Source organism: Mustela nigripes, chromosome 11 (genome assembly GCF_022355385.1).
Source record: "Mustela nigripes isolate SB6536 chromosome 11, MUSNIG.SB6536, whole genome shotgun sequence".
In the NCBI taxonomy this organism is placed as follows: Eukaryota; Metazoa; Chordata; class Mammalia; order Carnivora; family Mustelidae; genus Mustela; species Mustela nigripes.
This window is the reverse complement of record NC_081567.1, coordinates 25,256,667-25,269,536: the sequence shown is the minus strand read 5'-3', so window position 1 is coordinate 25,269,536 and position 12,870 is coordinate 25,256,667. Positions and strand designations below refer to the sequence as shown.

The following is a 12,870-nucleotide window of genomic DNA, read 5'->3' as shown; positions in this document are numbered from 1 at the left end:
TGGGTTTACAGTCCAAACTAGTTCTTAAAAAAGAGGTTTCACTTTTCTAACTGACATCTTACACAGATTACTAAAATGTTACTAATACGCCATCCAAATTTACTGAGATGCATCTTAGTGATCTGTGGGCTCTAACTGTTTCCTGCCTGCTTCCTTAGGAGCACTTACACAGTTCTATAGCCAGGTCATATTTTTGGGGCAGTTAACAAGAGTACATGAAAAGTGTACTGTCAGGCTAAAAAGAGGAAAGGCACCACTCCTTCCAGTGTTAATCTAAGACTCCTGAAGGGAAAGCATCACCACCTGGACCCCAAGCCAGATTCAGCCAGATACAATCTCCTCTGGCGAGCCATGAGCATGATGGTGTGAGTTAGCACAAGTCAAGACTTCCTCCTCCTTCACTTCAGGGAAACAGCATTCCTCAATTAACACAAAGGCTGCATACTGCTCCAGACGCTCTTGCTAACTCTGCTGTAAAGTTCAAAACGACCGAGTGAAGCACCAGAGTCCATTGAGGCATTTTATTTGCACGTATGTATTACATCCCTAGAAAAAGAATCCCAGGATTTTCCCTCCTGTGTGTTTTCGTCTTGCTTCTTCATGGTCCATGATGCCAGCTGAAGTTGTCAGTACAATGAAACTATGGAGAGTTAAAAAAGAAAATGCTGGTGAGTTTTTCCTAAAAATAGTTCAACACAGAGCGGCTTTCTCGTACAGAAAAAGACCAACATTCCTAAGTGCTTAAGACGCTTTCTCACAATAGGACGCAGAGACTAATGTTGCCTACTCAGGCTGGCAGTGCAGGCATGGCTCCTGGAACCCAAAGACCCAAATCTGAAGACCTCAGCTAAACAACACACTCACAGCCCTGCCCTGGGCTAACACTGAGAAACAACACTGTTAAGCTTAACAAAAAACAAAGACAACTCCTTTAACCTCAAAATGTCACTTTCTGTTTTCAGGTAAGGAGACAGAGTTTAAAGCAATAAAGTGTTGATATAAACTTGATTCAATTGTTTCTGCCACTTATATGATCACAGGCAAGCTACCTGTAAAGAGACAGTCAGATGGACAATGGAAATGCCATTTGGCCTGGCGACCTCACAGGGATCAAGGTAAGACACATAAGGTGGTATGCCAACTCTGAGGCATTAAAATTAGTATATCGTAAGTAAATCAAAAATGAGTCACTCATAACACAACGTAACTATGAAGTGGGAGTAAATCCAACCACATCACCAACCATGATTGAGGCGGGGGGGTGTGGGGGTTAACTTCTTAACCACAAACAGATAAACATTTACTGTGTTGTGTCAGATACTAAAGTTCTTTATCAGAATTAAACCACATAATATAAGAGAATTATTACCATTTTTACAGATAAAAATGATATGTAAATATCAATATGTAAATGATAATGAAGAAACCAAGGCCATGCGATACCCAAGGCCTCACAGCTTTCAGGTAGAAAACCAAGGATGTGAACTCCAGCTCTTACCAAGAATGAAGAAATGGAGTTTCTCCAGAGACCTAAGGCTCAGAAGTGATTCCAACCATACAACGGGATCCCAGTGAACATAGAGTATCAACTATAAGCACTAAGCCAAAAGAGCAGACATTAGAGGACATACATCTGCTGTCTCTCAGTTAGCCTGGACTCTCACAGGTCTCTCAGAACCTGAAGCCTAGGACATGAATACCTAAGAACTAATCCTTGAGTTAAGATGGTTGGAGATGGGAGATAATTACTACTATAACAGTAAAAACCCAACAAACAAAAACTCAGCTCAAGTCAAACTACACAGTCAGCAATCTTTAGCATTAATTTCTTTTAAATGAGGAAAACTGACTCACCCAAACTGGCGGGACGGGAGCAAGTTATTCTGCCATTTTTCTAGATCTTTCAGTTGTACATCAAATCTGGGGCTGATCACTCCACACTGTAAAAGCATAACAGAAAACACTGTTCACGTCTTAGCAGTAACAGAAAACCTTAGTACACAAACATCATTTACATCTGAAGAGTATACAAAACAGCCAAATCACCATTTCATGGGTAACTATTCTATGCCACCTTGATATAAATATCATTTGAAAAATATACAGGGGGCGCCTGGGTGGCTCAGTGGGTAGGGCCTCTGCCTTCAGCTCAGGTCATGGTCTCACGGTCCTGCGATCGAGCTCAGTGGGGAGCCTGCGTACCCCCCTCCCTCCACCTACCTCTCTGCCTACTTGTGATCTGTCAAATAAATAAACAAAATCTTAAAAAAAAAAAAAAAGAAAAGAAAAATATACTGAAATAGGATTATGCCTGCCTAGGGAAAGAAAAGTATTTAGAAAGTCACACATGGGGGCGCCTGGGTGGCTCAGTGGGTTAAGCCACTGCCTTCGGCTCGGGTCATGATCTCAGGGTCCTGGGATCGAGTCCCGCATCGGGCTCTCTGCTCAGCAGGGAGCCTGCTTCCTCCTCTCTCTCTGCCTGCCTCTCTGCCTACTTGTGATCTCTCTCTGTCAAATAAATAAAAAAATAAAAATCTTTAAAAAAAAAAAAAAAAAGAAAGTCACACATGATGTGATGAGCACTGCGTGTTATACTGAACTACTGAATCACTGAACCAATGATGTCGTGTTATACTGAACTACTGAATCACTGAACCAATGATGTACTCTATCTTGGCTACTTGAATTTAAAGAATTATTTTTTAAATATGCAAAAAGAAAAAAAAAGTCAACAGTAGGCAAGCCTGGGTTGGCTAAGTTGGCTAAGCGTCTGCCTTCACCTCAGGTCCTGATCCCATGGTGATGGGATCAAGCCCCCTGTCAGCTGAGAGCCTGCTTCTCCCTCTCTGCCTGCTGATCCCCCTACTTGTGCTGTCAAATAAATAAAATCTTCAAATTAAAAAATATAAATAAATGAAAAGTCAACAGAGGAGGGAGAACAAAAGGCAATGCATGGCAAGGTCAGGTTCACAGTGTGTATCTCTATGGGCTAGGGAGCTGTCCCAAGACAAATGGCCAGATTTTAAAGAGGTTAAGATACCAAGCCTTCGACGGAACTGTAGTCCAACTCTTTTTTACACAGTAAGCCTGAGATGAATGTGGAGGGTCTCAAATCCTTCACTCATAAGCCAAAAATGCGAAGTATTCAAAGTATTAGAATTTTTAAAAAATAAATTCTACAGACACTAAACTAAAATCTAAGAATTGGCTGGTATTCCTCATCAGCAAACTACCACGATATAGTTACAACCCCAGGCCAAGTTTTCCAAACTTATCTGGCAAAATGGGTCAAAGGCAGAAGGAGCAGATTCTTAGTTATCCCACCTGTTTGCTACCGGGACAAAGCAACAACTATCTTCCAATGTGAGAACTCTCCATAAGAGCCAAAGTACTCACTCTAATCACTGAATTATACGAAAAGCCTAAAACACAATAAATGTTCTAACATCTACCAACAGGCTATCTGCACTTACTCTAGTCTCATTCAAAGTCTCTGACTAGATCAACTGGGTTTACAAAGTCAAAGCCAAGGGAATCAAAAGACTCCCTCATTAGAGATAAACATGACCCCCCCCCCACCACAGTCCTACTCTACAAATCACTAATATACTTCAAAAGTATCAATGCATAAAGGTTCCTGCTACTTACATAGCAGAAACGGATCATTTGAAAACACTCAGCATTAGTACTAGTGAAGTGTAAACTCCGGAGAAGAAAGCAGGTATGAGACACTTGTGTGCCCACATAAATACAAGTCCCAAAATGCCTAACAGGAGACTATGAGGTCAGAACTTACTCAAATCTTTAAAACAGTTAAGACGTCCACAGGCAGATCTGAACCCAAAGCAACTGAAAATGGCCCAAATCCCCTAAGTTAGGAGGCCCACTCGGACTCTCCTTTTCATAACATGATCTTAACAGCTATGGTGTCACTGAATTGTCAAAGGCAATCCCACAATACAGATGGAGGAATAGGGAAATGCCATCTTTCTCCAAGCAAGCTAAATGGTAGACTTTCTGAGGCCTCCACTCCACCACACCCGGGCTTTTATTTATTCCAGCAAAATCCCTCACTCAGCTAATAGCTAAACCTTTCCCAAACCAGAATTCCTATCTAACTTCTAACACTACCTTACTTCTCAACACCACTAAATTTCCACAGTATGGGGTATATCCATCTCTTGCATGAAGGTAACTGAGGAAAGTGTCCTACAAAGGAGGAAAACTCAACTTTAGAGAAACTGAAAACTGAAGTTTGTTCTGGCCAACCAAAATCAAACGGCTAGGGGTGCCTGGGTGGCTCAGTTCACAGAGCATCTACCTTTGACTCAGGTCACCTGAGATGGAGCCCAGAGTTGAGCTCTCTGCTCAGCAGGGAACCTGCTTCTCCCTCTGCCCTCTGACTCTACCCACCCCCCTCACGCTCTCTCCTCTCAAATAAATAAAAGCTGCGTGGGGGGCGGAGGAGAGACAGCTAAGGAGCAGGATCTGGATTTCAACTGCCTCTTAGCCAGAATATTTCAAATTACTTTACCACAGAACAAGGATGCCCACAAAGGATTTCCACTTGAGAAATACTCTGTTCAAACTTATTTCTCATGTTTTACATATAGTTGAATGGGTGCACATGACTTACCCAACTTAAGTTTTTTGGGTTGTGGGTGTTTTTTTTTTTAAACATCAAGTCAGTCTTCCGCAGGACAGAGTTAAGATGTTCTATCAACTACATACTGTAACCAGCTCTCCCACTGGTTACCAACTAGTTGGGAGACCTTGAGGATAACTCCTATCTCAGCATCTCAACTCCTAAAATTAGGAAAAAGCACATCCTCTTCCGGGCGCCTGGGTGGCTCAGTGAGTTAAAGCCTCTGCCTTCGGCTCAGGTCATGATCCCAGGGTCCTGGGATCGAGCCCTGCTTTGGGCTCTCTGCCCAGCAGGGAGCCTGCTTCCTCTTCTCTCTGCCTGCCTCTCTGCCTACTTGTGATCACTCTCTCTCTCTGTGTCAAATAAATAAATAAAATATTAAAAGAAAAACACACATCCTTTTCTACTTCAAGAACACACTGTGAGGATCAGAGTGACTAGAACAAAACAAAACAGTCTCATAATTTACCTGAAAACTCTTCTAATCCCTCAGAAAAACTTCACCCCCAGTAGTTTTCATCTAACATTAGGTATCAATCCACACATCAACAAAGTTCACTATACAGGGAAGCAACTTTGTAAAACAAACTGGTGGACCAGACAATAACCTTACCAATCAATCTGGCCCCTGCCACTAACCACGACTCATTTCTGGGCCTGTTTTCCCCTCATCTGTGTTGGCCACAGGATGGCAGGCTCCATGTAAATCTGAAAGCTAGAAACCTGACCACAAAAAGCAGGGGAGCAATTCAGGGACCCTAACTTGTTAGAGACACCTATCCCCAAAATACATGCAGTAAGGTTAGCCACAAAGTCAACAGACCCAACAGATCCACCAGGCTGAGAAGTCAAACTGAAAGGGAGTACGAAACTCCCATACAGACAGCAATACAGCCCGCAATGGCAAAAATGTAGGTATTAATATTGTTAGAGAACCACATTCAGTCACTAACACAACTAATGAAATCAACATAAAATCACCGAGAGGAGGAACGGAAGTTATTTACAGCCCTGCCACATCACAAGTTCAAGCCAGTGGGTGAGCAGCAGAACATCCCGTATTCAAAGAAAATCCTTTCACCCCACCCTACAGCAACTCCCCTCAAAGGGCCCACACTTCACAAACATTACAATGTCAACAATCTGGAGAAATACAACCCTGGAGAACAAATCAATTAAAATGTGACATAAAAATTAATGATTTTAATCAACTCCCTTTTTTTTTCTTTTACCCTGACAGAGCAAGCACACCACTAATTTGGTTTTACAGGGGAAATTACAAAATGTTTAGCACCATGAATAATTCATAAGAAGAATCTTCTATGTGGAAAATAAACAATTCTTACCTTGTTCAACCTGCCTGTGAGGTTCACAACAATCTTCCCCGCTCTGTGATCATCAATGATTTCAAATTCGCCAATGTAACCTACAGAACATAAATGGCTCTATTAAAGGACAGACGGGAATTTCAGAGACCGAAGTATTTATGCTGTAGTATAAATTCCCACTTTGCCTACTAGATGCTTTCACATCATCTCAGTGACTATTTCTGAGCAAAGACAGTTGCTCCAGACCAAAATTTGTATAGCCTAGTATTTTAAACTTGGGGGCCAACACCCAAAAACAACCCCCTCTGCAATTCCAACAGGAGGATTGTTTTCCCCTTGCTCCTCGCAAAGGCTGCTTTGTGCCCAAGACAGAGAGCAATTCTCCTTTCCATTCCAAAGCCCTCAGGAGAGCTCAGGACACGCTCAGTGGTACGTTGCAGCCGCAGTATTACACAGAAGTGGCCAGGTTAGCTCTCAAACGATTAGCAGAGCAACGGTCACAAACTTCCTCCTCCCTTCAACAGTCCTAACTTCCTTGGGGCTTCCTGACTAGCTTCTGTCCAAGCTTTCCCGCCTCCAGTCTAATTCACCTGCCTCAGTCCCCCAGTATGACTGCCATCACCCCCACCTCACCTCCCCAGTCCTCTCCTGCACACTTCCTTTCTACAAAACTGATTCCTTTAATATCCTCCCATGAAAACACAGGACACAGCGACACACTTACCGTGCTTCATCATCACAGTGAGAAACCGGACGATGACTTTGGAGCACGGCCTAATAAGAACCTGGCGTTTGCCTCTCTTTTCAGCATTGTTGATGCTCTTGAGAGCATCTGCCAGGACATTCATGCGCACCATTATGGCTGTTCAGGGAAGGAAAAAAAAGAGTGTTTTACCGGCATTCTCAACCTCAAAGGGCACCCAAGCATTCCAGGGCGAACACCTCCGAAATTTCCTTTCGGCCTCGATCATGAAGTTTTCCTACCTCTAAGCAGGCACGTCCCCGAGGGCAATGGCAGCTACCAAAACGACAATAAAAGCTACTACGGTCGGTCGGTTATTCAAAACGGGGGCCTGAGAATCACCGGGCACGTTTTCCAAACTTCTCAAATCCGGCAGCACCTGTACTTTTTAATGTTGTCCTCCAAGTTAACCAACTCAATGTCAGCCTTGTCCTAACATCCAAAGGACACCACTGTCACGAACACAACTAATAAAACGCCCGTTCTTGAGCCAGCGACCATCGTGCCCCGACGGCAAACTGCACCCCAGTGGCAAGGAGGAACTTTTTACGTGCGCCGGACTCGACTCCACCCTAATGGGCACCAAATCCAAGACACCCCAGTAACGCTGGGAGAAAAAGGATGAAGACCAAAGCATGCTTCAAGCTCCAACTCTAAGGATCCAAGCTGCTTCCTCAAGCCCAATCAAGCATCAAGGGAAACCCTGGAGCCCACAAGACCCAGGTTAGTTCCTAGCAAGCTGCCATCCCAGGCAGAATGCAGTCTTCCCGGCTAAGTGGCCTCGGCATCCTAAGCAAGCTCACAGAACGGCAGCAGTAATGGGAAGCTGCACAGACCATCGGGGCCCCCAGCCCCGATGCTTCCCGCCGCCCGGAGGCAAGGTGCCGCCTCAACCACTGAGAAGAGGTCCTGCAGCCGCCCAGTTGGGGCTACCGCCTCTCCGAATGGTCGACAGCGTTCTGGTTCCCGCCAGTGCTGCGGCCTGCGCCTCACAGAACGGCCTCCCCAAAGTGCAGAGCGTGGGGCGGACGGGCATGACTCTCCCCTACGCCTGCCCAAACCCCCGAAAGAGCAGAATCCTCGGCCCAAAAGGACCCTGGCATCATCAGAGAGCTCCGAAATGGAGGCTCAGACCGCAGGATGGCCCAGATAGCCAACGGATGATGTTGGGTCCCTCAGAGAGAGACACTCACCGGCAAAGAAAGATGGCGGAAAGAGGACGGGAGGGGCGAGCGCACGGAGTTATGGGAAGCGGGTAGCCTATCGCGAGACTTTAAAAGGCGAGCCAAAAAAAATACTTCGCCTGGTGGATGAAGGCGGATGAAGGGGCGGAGCCTCTTAAGGCGTGAGACGTGGAGAGTCGATAGAATCAACCGCCCCCGGAGAGACCAAGGGAGAAGGAGAGGTTAACTTCCTTCTGGCACTAAATCTGTAAAAATGAAACTGAAAAGGGCCCAGATATTTGCTAACTTCGGTTGTAACAAGCGCTTACCATTTAGAATAAATTTTTATATTTGGGTTTTTTTTTTTTTTAAAGATTTTATTCATTTATTTGACAGAGAGAAATCACAAGTAGATGGAGAGGCAGGCAGAGAGAGAGAGAGGGAAGCAGGCTCCCTGCTGAGCAGAGAGCCCGATGCGGGACTCGATCCCAGGACCCTGAGATCATGACCTGAGCCGAAGGCAGCGGCTTAACCCACTGAGCCACCCAGGCGCCCTATTTGGGTTTTTATAGTTGCGGGTCTGAAAGGACCCGCACAAATCGATAACTGCCTCTGCAGGGGGTGTTTTAGAAACTGACACTTGCTTTTCTCCGCACATAATTTTGGTTTTTTTCAAATCTGTGTATAGATTATTTCTTCAAAGAAGGAAAAAATATATTTTTAATTCTGTGCTTCCTTTATGACTCTCCTTTTTTTTATTTTTAAGATTATTTGAGGGGCGCCTGGGTGGCTCAGTGGGTTAAAGCCTCTGCCTTGGGCTCAGGTCATGATCTCGGGGTCCTGTAATCGAACCCCCAATCGGGCTCTCTGCTCCGTGGAGAGCCTGCTTCCTCCTCTCTCTCCCTGCCTACTTCTGATCTCTGTCAAATTAATAAATTAAAAAACAAATCTTTAAAAAAAAGATTATTTATTTGAGAGAGAGCGGGGGCAGGAGCGCAGGTGAGGGCAGAGGGAGAAGCAGGTTCCCCACCAAGCAGGGATCCCTGAGGCTTAGTGCAAGGACTCAGGGATCATGACCTGAGCTGAAGGCAGACACCCAACCGACTGAGGCACCCAGCTGCCCAGGATCTCCATAACTCTTATAAATCATTTACTGGGGTTCCAAAAGGATTCTTTCTCCTTCTGGGATACAGTTTGGAAGAAGCTGCAAATGTTTCAAAATAAACACTCAGGATTCTTGAACCAGTAGTTTTTAACTATAATAATGCACCCAGATAAGAACCAATTTTGGTTAAGTCTCTTACCTTCTCTGAACCTTCCCTACATGTAAACGGAGGGAGAAGGGTTAATAATAATGATAATATGCCTTAAAAGTTATTGGGGGGGGGGGCGCCTGGGTGGCTCAGTGGATTAAGCCGCTGCCTTCGGCTCAGGCCATGATCTCGGTGTCCTGGGATCGAGCCCCACATCGGGCCCTCTGCTCAGCAGGGAGCCTGCTTCCCCCTCTGTCTCTGCCTGCCTCTCTGCCTACTTGTGATCCCTCTCTCTGTCAAATAAAATAAATAAAATCTTAAAAAAAAAAAAAGTTATTGGGGAGGGGCACCTGGGTGGCTCAGTTGGTTCAGCATGGGACTCTTGATCTCAGTTTAGGTCATGATATCAGGATGGTGAGTTCAAGGCCAGCATTGGGCTCCACAGTGGGCATGGAGCCTCCTTTAAAAAAAAAAAAGTGATTGCCAGGATCAGATAAGATAATGGGGCAAGGGCTTGCACAGTGTCTGACATACAGAAAATACTCAATGTATTTTGATACTGGAAACAACAAGGAGTTTTAGCTATTAATTGAAGCCAGGTTCTGATACCCTGGGCGGGAGTAAATTCTGGCTCAGCCCTCTGTGGAGCTGAGTGACCTGAGACTAGTTACCTAACATCCGAAATACTTGCAATAGTGTCCTTACCTTGCTGCTTTCACCCTTGACCTCCCTCTACCACCCCTGTTTTTCCCACATGGTAGCCAGAATGACTTTTTAAAAACCTAAGTCAGGGGCGCCTGAGTGGCTCAGTGGGTTAAGCTGCTGCCTTCAGCTCAGGTCATGATCTCAGGGTCCTGGGATCGAGTCCCACATCGGGCTCTCTGCTCAGCAGGGAGCCTGCTTCCTCCTCTATCTCTCTCTGCCTGCCTCTCTGCCTACTTGTGATCTCTCTCTGTCAAATAAATAAATAAAATCTTTAAAAAAAAAATAAAAAATAAATAAAAACCTAAGTCAGATCACACACTCTCCAAGGGCTCCCATTACCCTCATCCAAATCCAAATTCCATACGAAAGCTAAAGTCCTCCGCGATGTGCACACCTGCCTCTTAGCACCAGCATACCAGACCATTCCCCACCATTCTCCTCTAGCTCGTTTTTCTTTGAACACCCCAAGAATACTCCACCTCAGGGCCTTTGCGCTTGCTTTTCCTTCTAACTTGAGCATTTCTCCAGTTTGCCAGGAAACTTGCTTCCTGACTTCCCTCAGCTCTTTTACTCAGTTACACACTCTCTCATAGAGCCTTCTCCCCATTCTCCCTAACTCCATTGTCCTGCTTAAGTTTTCTCCATAGCACTTACCACCTGAAATATTGGAAGTGTATTTACCTGTCTCCATTAGGTTCCAAGCAAGGACAGATTTGGTCAGTATTGTTCATGGCTGTATTCACAGCTTCTAGAAAAATTCTCTGGTATACAGTAGGCCCTTCATTTAGATTTGATGAATAAATGAATGAACAGATCAGTCTCCCCATCTGTAAAATGGGAATGATGCTCACTCACTTGAAGTTGCTGTGAGGATAGATGAAGTAATTCATATAAGAGGTTAACACATTATAATAATGTCATATGGTGACAGTAACTACACTTACAGTGGTGAACACTGTGTAATGTACAGAATTGCTGATTTGCTACGTTGTTACACCTCAAACTAATATAACATTGTACATCAACTGTACTTCAATAAGAAAAAAAATTAATAAAGAAATTAACACAAAACCTGGCAGAGTGAGGGCTCAGTCAACATGAGTTATTGGTGTAGTCTCTCACCGCACCACACCCCTACCACTTCTCAAATCCTAAATGAACCTTGAGGGGTGCCTCGCTGGCTCAACTGGTAGAGCATGTGACTCTTGACCTGGGGGGGGGGGGGGGGGGAGTTCAAGCCCCAAGCTGGGTGTAGAGATTGCCTAAATGAACCTTAGGAAAGTAAAACTCTCTGTACATCTCCAGGGTATAGAATTCTCCGGTTATAATTTACATTACAGGGGCGCCTGTGTGGCTCAGATGGTTAAGTGTCTGCCTTCAGCTTGAGTCATGATCTCCAGGTCCTGGGATCAAGACCCATGTCAGGCTCCCAGCTCAGCGGGGTGTGTGCTTCTCCCTCTGCCTCTCCCCCTGCTTGTGCTCTGTCTCTGTCTCTCTCTCTCTCTGTCAAATGAATAAATATAATTTTTTAAAAATTTACTTTACAAAAGGACCATTGGCTTATTTATATAATGATTTTTAAAGATTTTATTTATTTAACAGAGAGAGAGACAGCGAGAGACACAAGCAGGGAGAGTTGGGGAGAAGCAGGCTTCCCACTGAGCAGGGAGGCCAACGCAAGGCTCCATACCCAGACTCTGGGATCATGATCTGAGCTAAAGGCAGACGCTTAACTGACTGAGCCACCTAGGCACACCCCCTTTTCTCTTAAGAGAAGAGAAAGAAGGAGGGGCAGAGGGAAAGAATCTTTTTTATTTTTTACTTAAATACAATTAATTAACATATAGTATATTATTAGTTTCAGAGGTAGAGTTCAGTGATTCATCAGTTGCATATGACACCCAGTGCTCATTATCACATGCCCTCCTTAATGCCCATCAGGCAGTTACATCAAGGAGAAGAATCTTTATTTTTTTTTTTTTAAGATTTTATTTATTTATTTGACAGAGACACAGCAAGAGAGGGAACACAAGCAGGGAGAGTGGGAGAGGGAGAAGCCGGCTTCCCACTGAGCAGAGAGCCCGATGCAGGGCTGGATCCCAGGATCCTGGGATCATGACCTGAGCTGAAGGCAGACGCTTAACGACTGAGCCACCCAGGCCCCCCTAGAAGAGAGAATCTTAAGCAGGCTCCATGCCCAGCCTGAAGCCTGACTTGGGGCTGGATCTCAAAACCATGAGATCATGACCCTAGCCAAAATCAAGAGTTGGACGCTTACGCAACTGAGCCACCCAGGTGCCCTGTTTCTTTTTTCCTATTTGCTTTTTTCTTTTAGATTTTATTTATTTGCCAGAGAGAGAGAAAGAGCACAAGCAGGGGGAGCAGCAGGAGGCAGAGGGAGAAGCAGGCTTCCGGCTGAGCAAGGAATCTGATGTGGGGCTCAATCCCAGAACTCTGGGATCATGACCTGAGCAGAAGGCAGATGCTTCACTGACTGAGCCATGCAGGCACCCCTCCTATTTACTTTTTAAATGAAAATTATTTTGGGACGCCTGGGTGGCTCAGTTGGTTAAGCAGCTGCTTGCTCTGCAGGGAGCCTGCTTCTCCCTCTGACTCTGCCTTCCACTCTGTCTGCCTGTGCTCACTCTCACTCTCTCTCTCTTATAAATAAATAAAATCTTTAAAAAAAATACTTTAAAAAAAAAAGAAAAAGAAAATTATTGTGATTAACTGATCATCTATATACTTGTCTTGTTTACTAAAAATATGGAGTTCATCTTAACTTAGGGCATTAGCAACAGTGGGGAGTTAACCCACTTTCCTTCAAGAGCCTTCCTGTACATAAATAGAAAAATAGCACCATCCCCTATCTCTTTTTATACTTCATTTATTCAACATCTGAATGTCTTCCATGTGCCCTGTGTTGTACTAGACCATGAGGGGACAAAGACATGTTTCTGACCTTAAGAGGTTCAGAACCCAAGAGGGAAAACAGACCTCTAAGTAAAAATAAAATACCAGGCAAGTTTGCTAT

General features: G+C 44.7%; 1 protein-coding gene across 1 annotated transcript; it reads right to left on the bottom strand.

The window, feature by feature from the left end:
* Positions 1 to 507: 507 nt before the first annotated feature.
* On the bottom strand, positions 508 to 7,979 carry RPS15A (ribosomal protein S15a). The gene is made up of 5 exons (XM_059415240.1): positions 7,909 to 7,979; positions 6,698 to 6,835; positions 5,992 to 6,071; positions 1,855 to 1,940; positions 508 to 640 (listed from the first exon to the last, which is right to left on the bottom strand). Exons 2-5 carry the CDS (start codon positions 6,828 to 6,830, stop codon positions 547 to 549), a joined length of 393 nt encoding a protein of 130 aa, XP_059271223.1. The 5' UTR covers positions 6,831 to 6,835; positions 7,909 to 7,979; the 3' UTR covers positions 508 to 546.
* Positions 7,980 to 12,870: the final 4,891 nt, after the last annotated feature.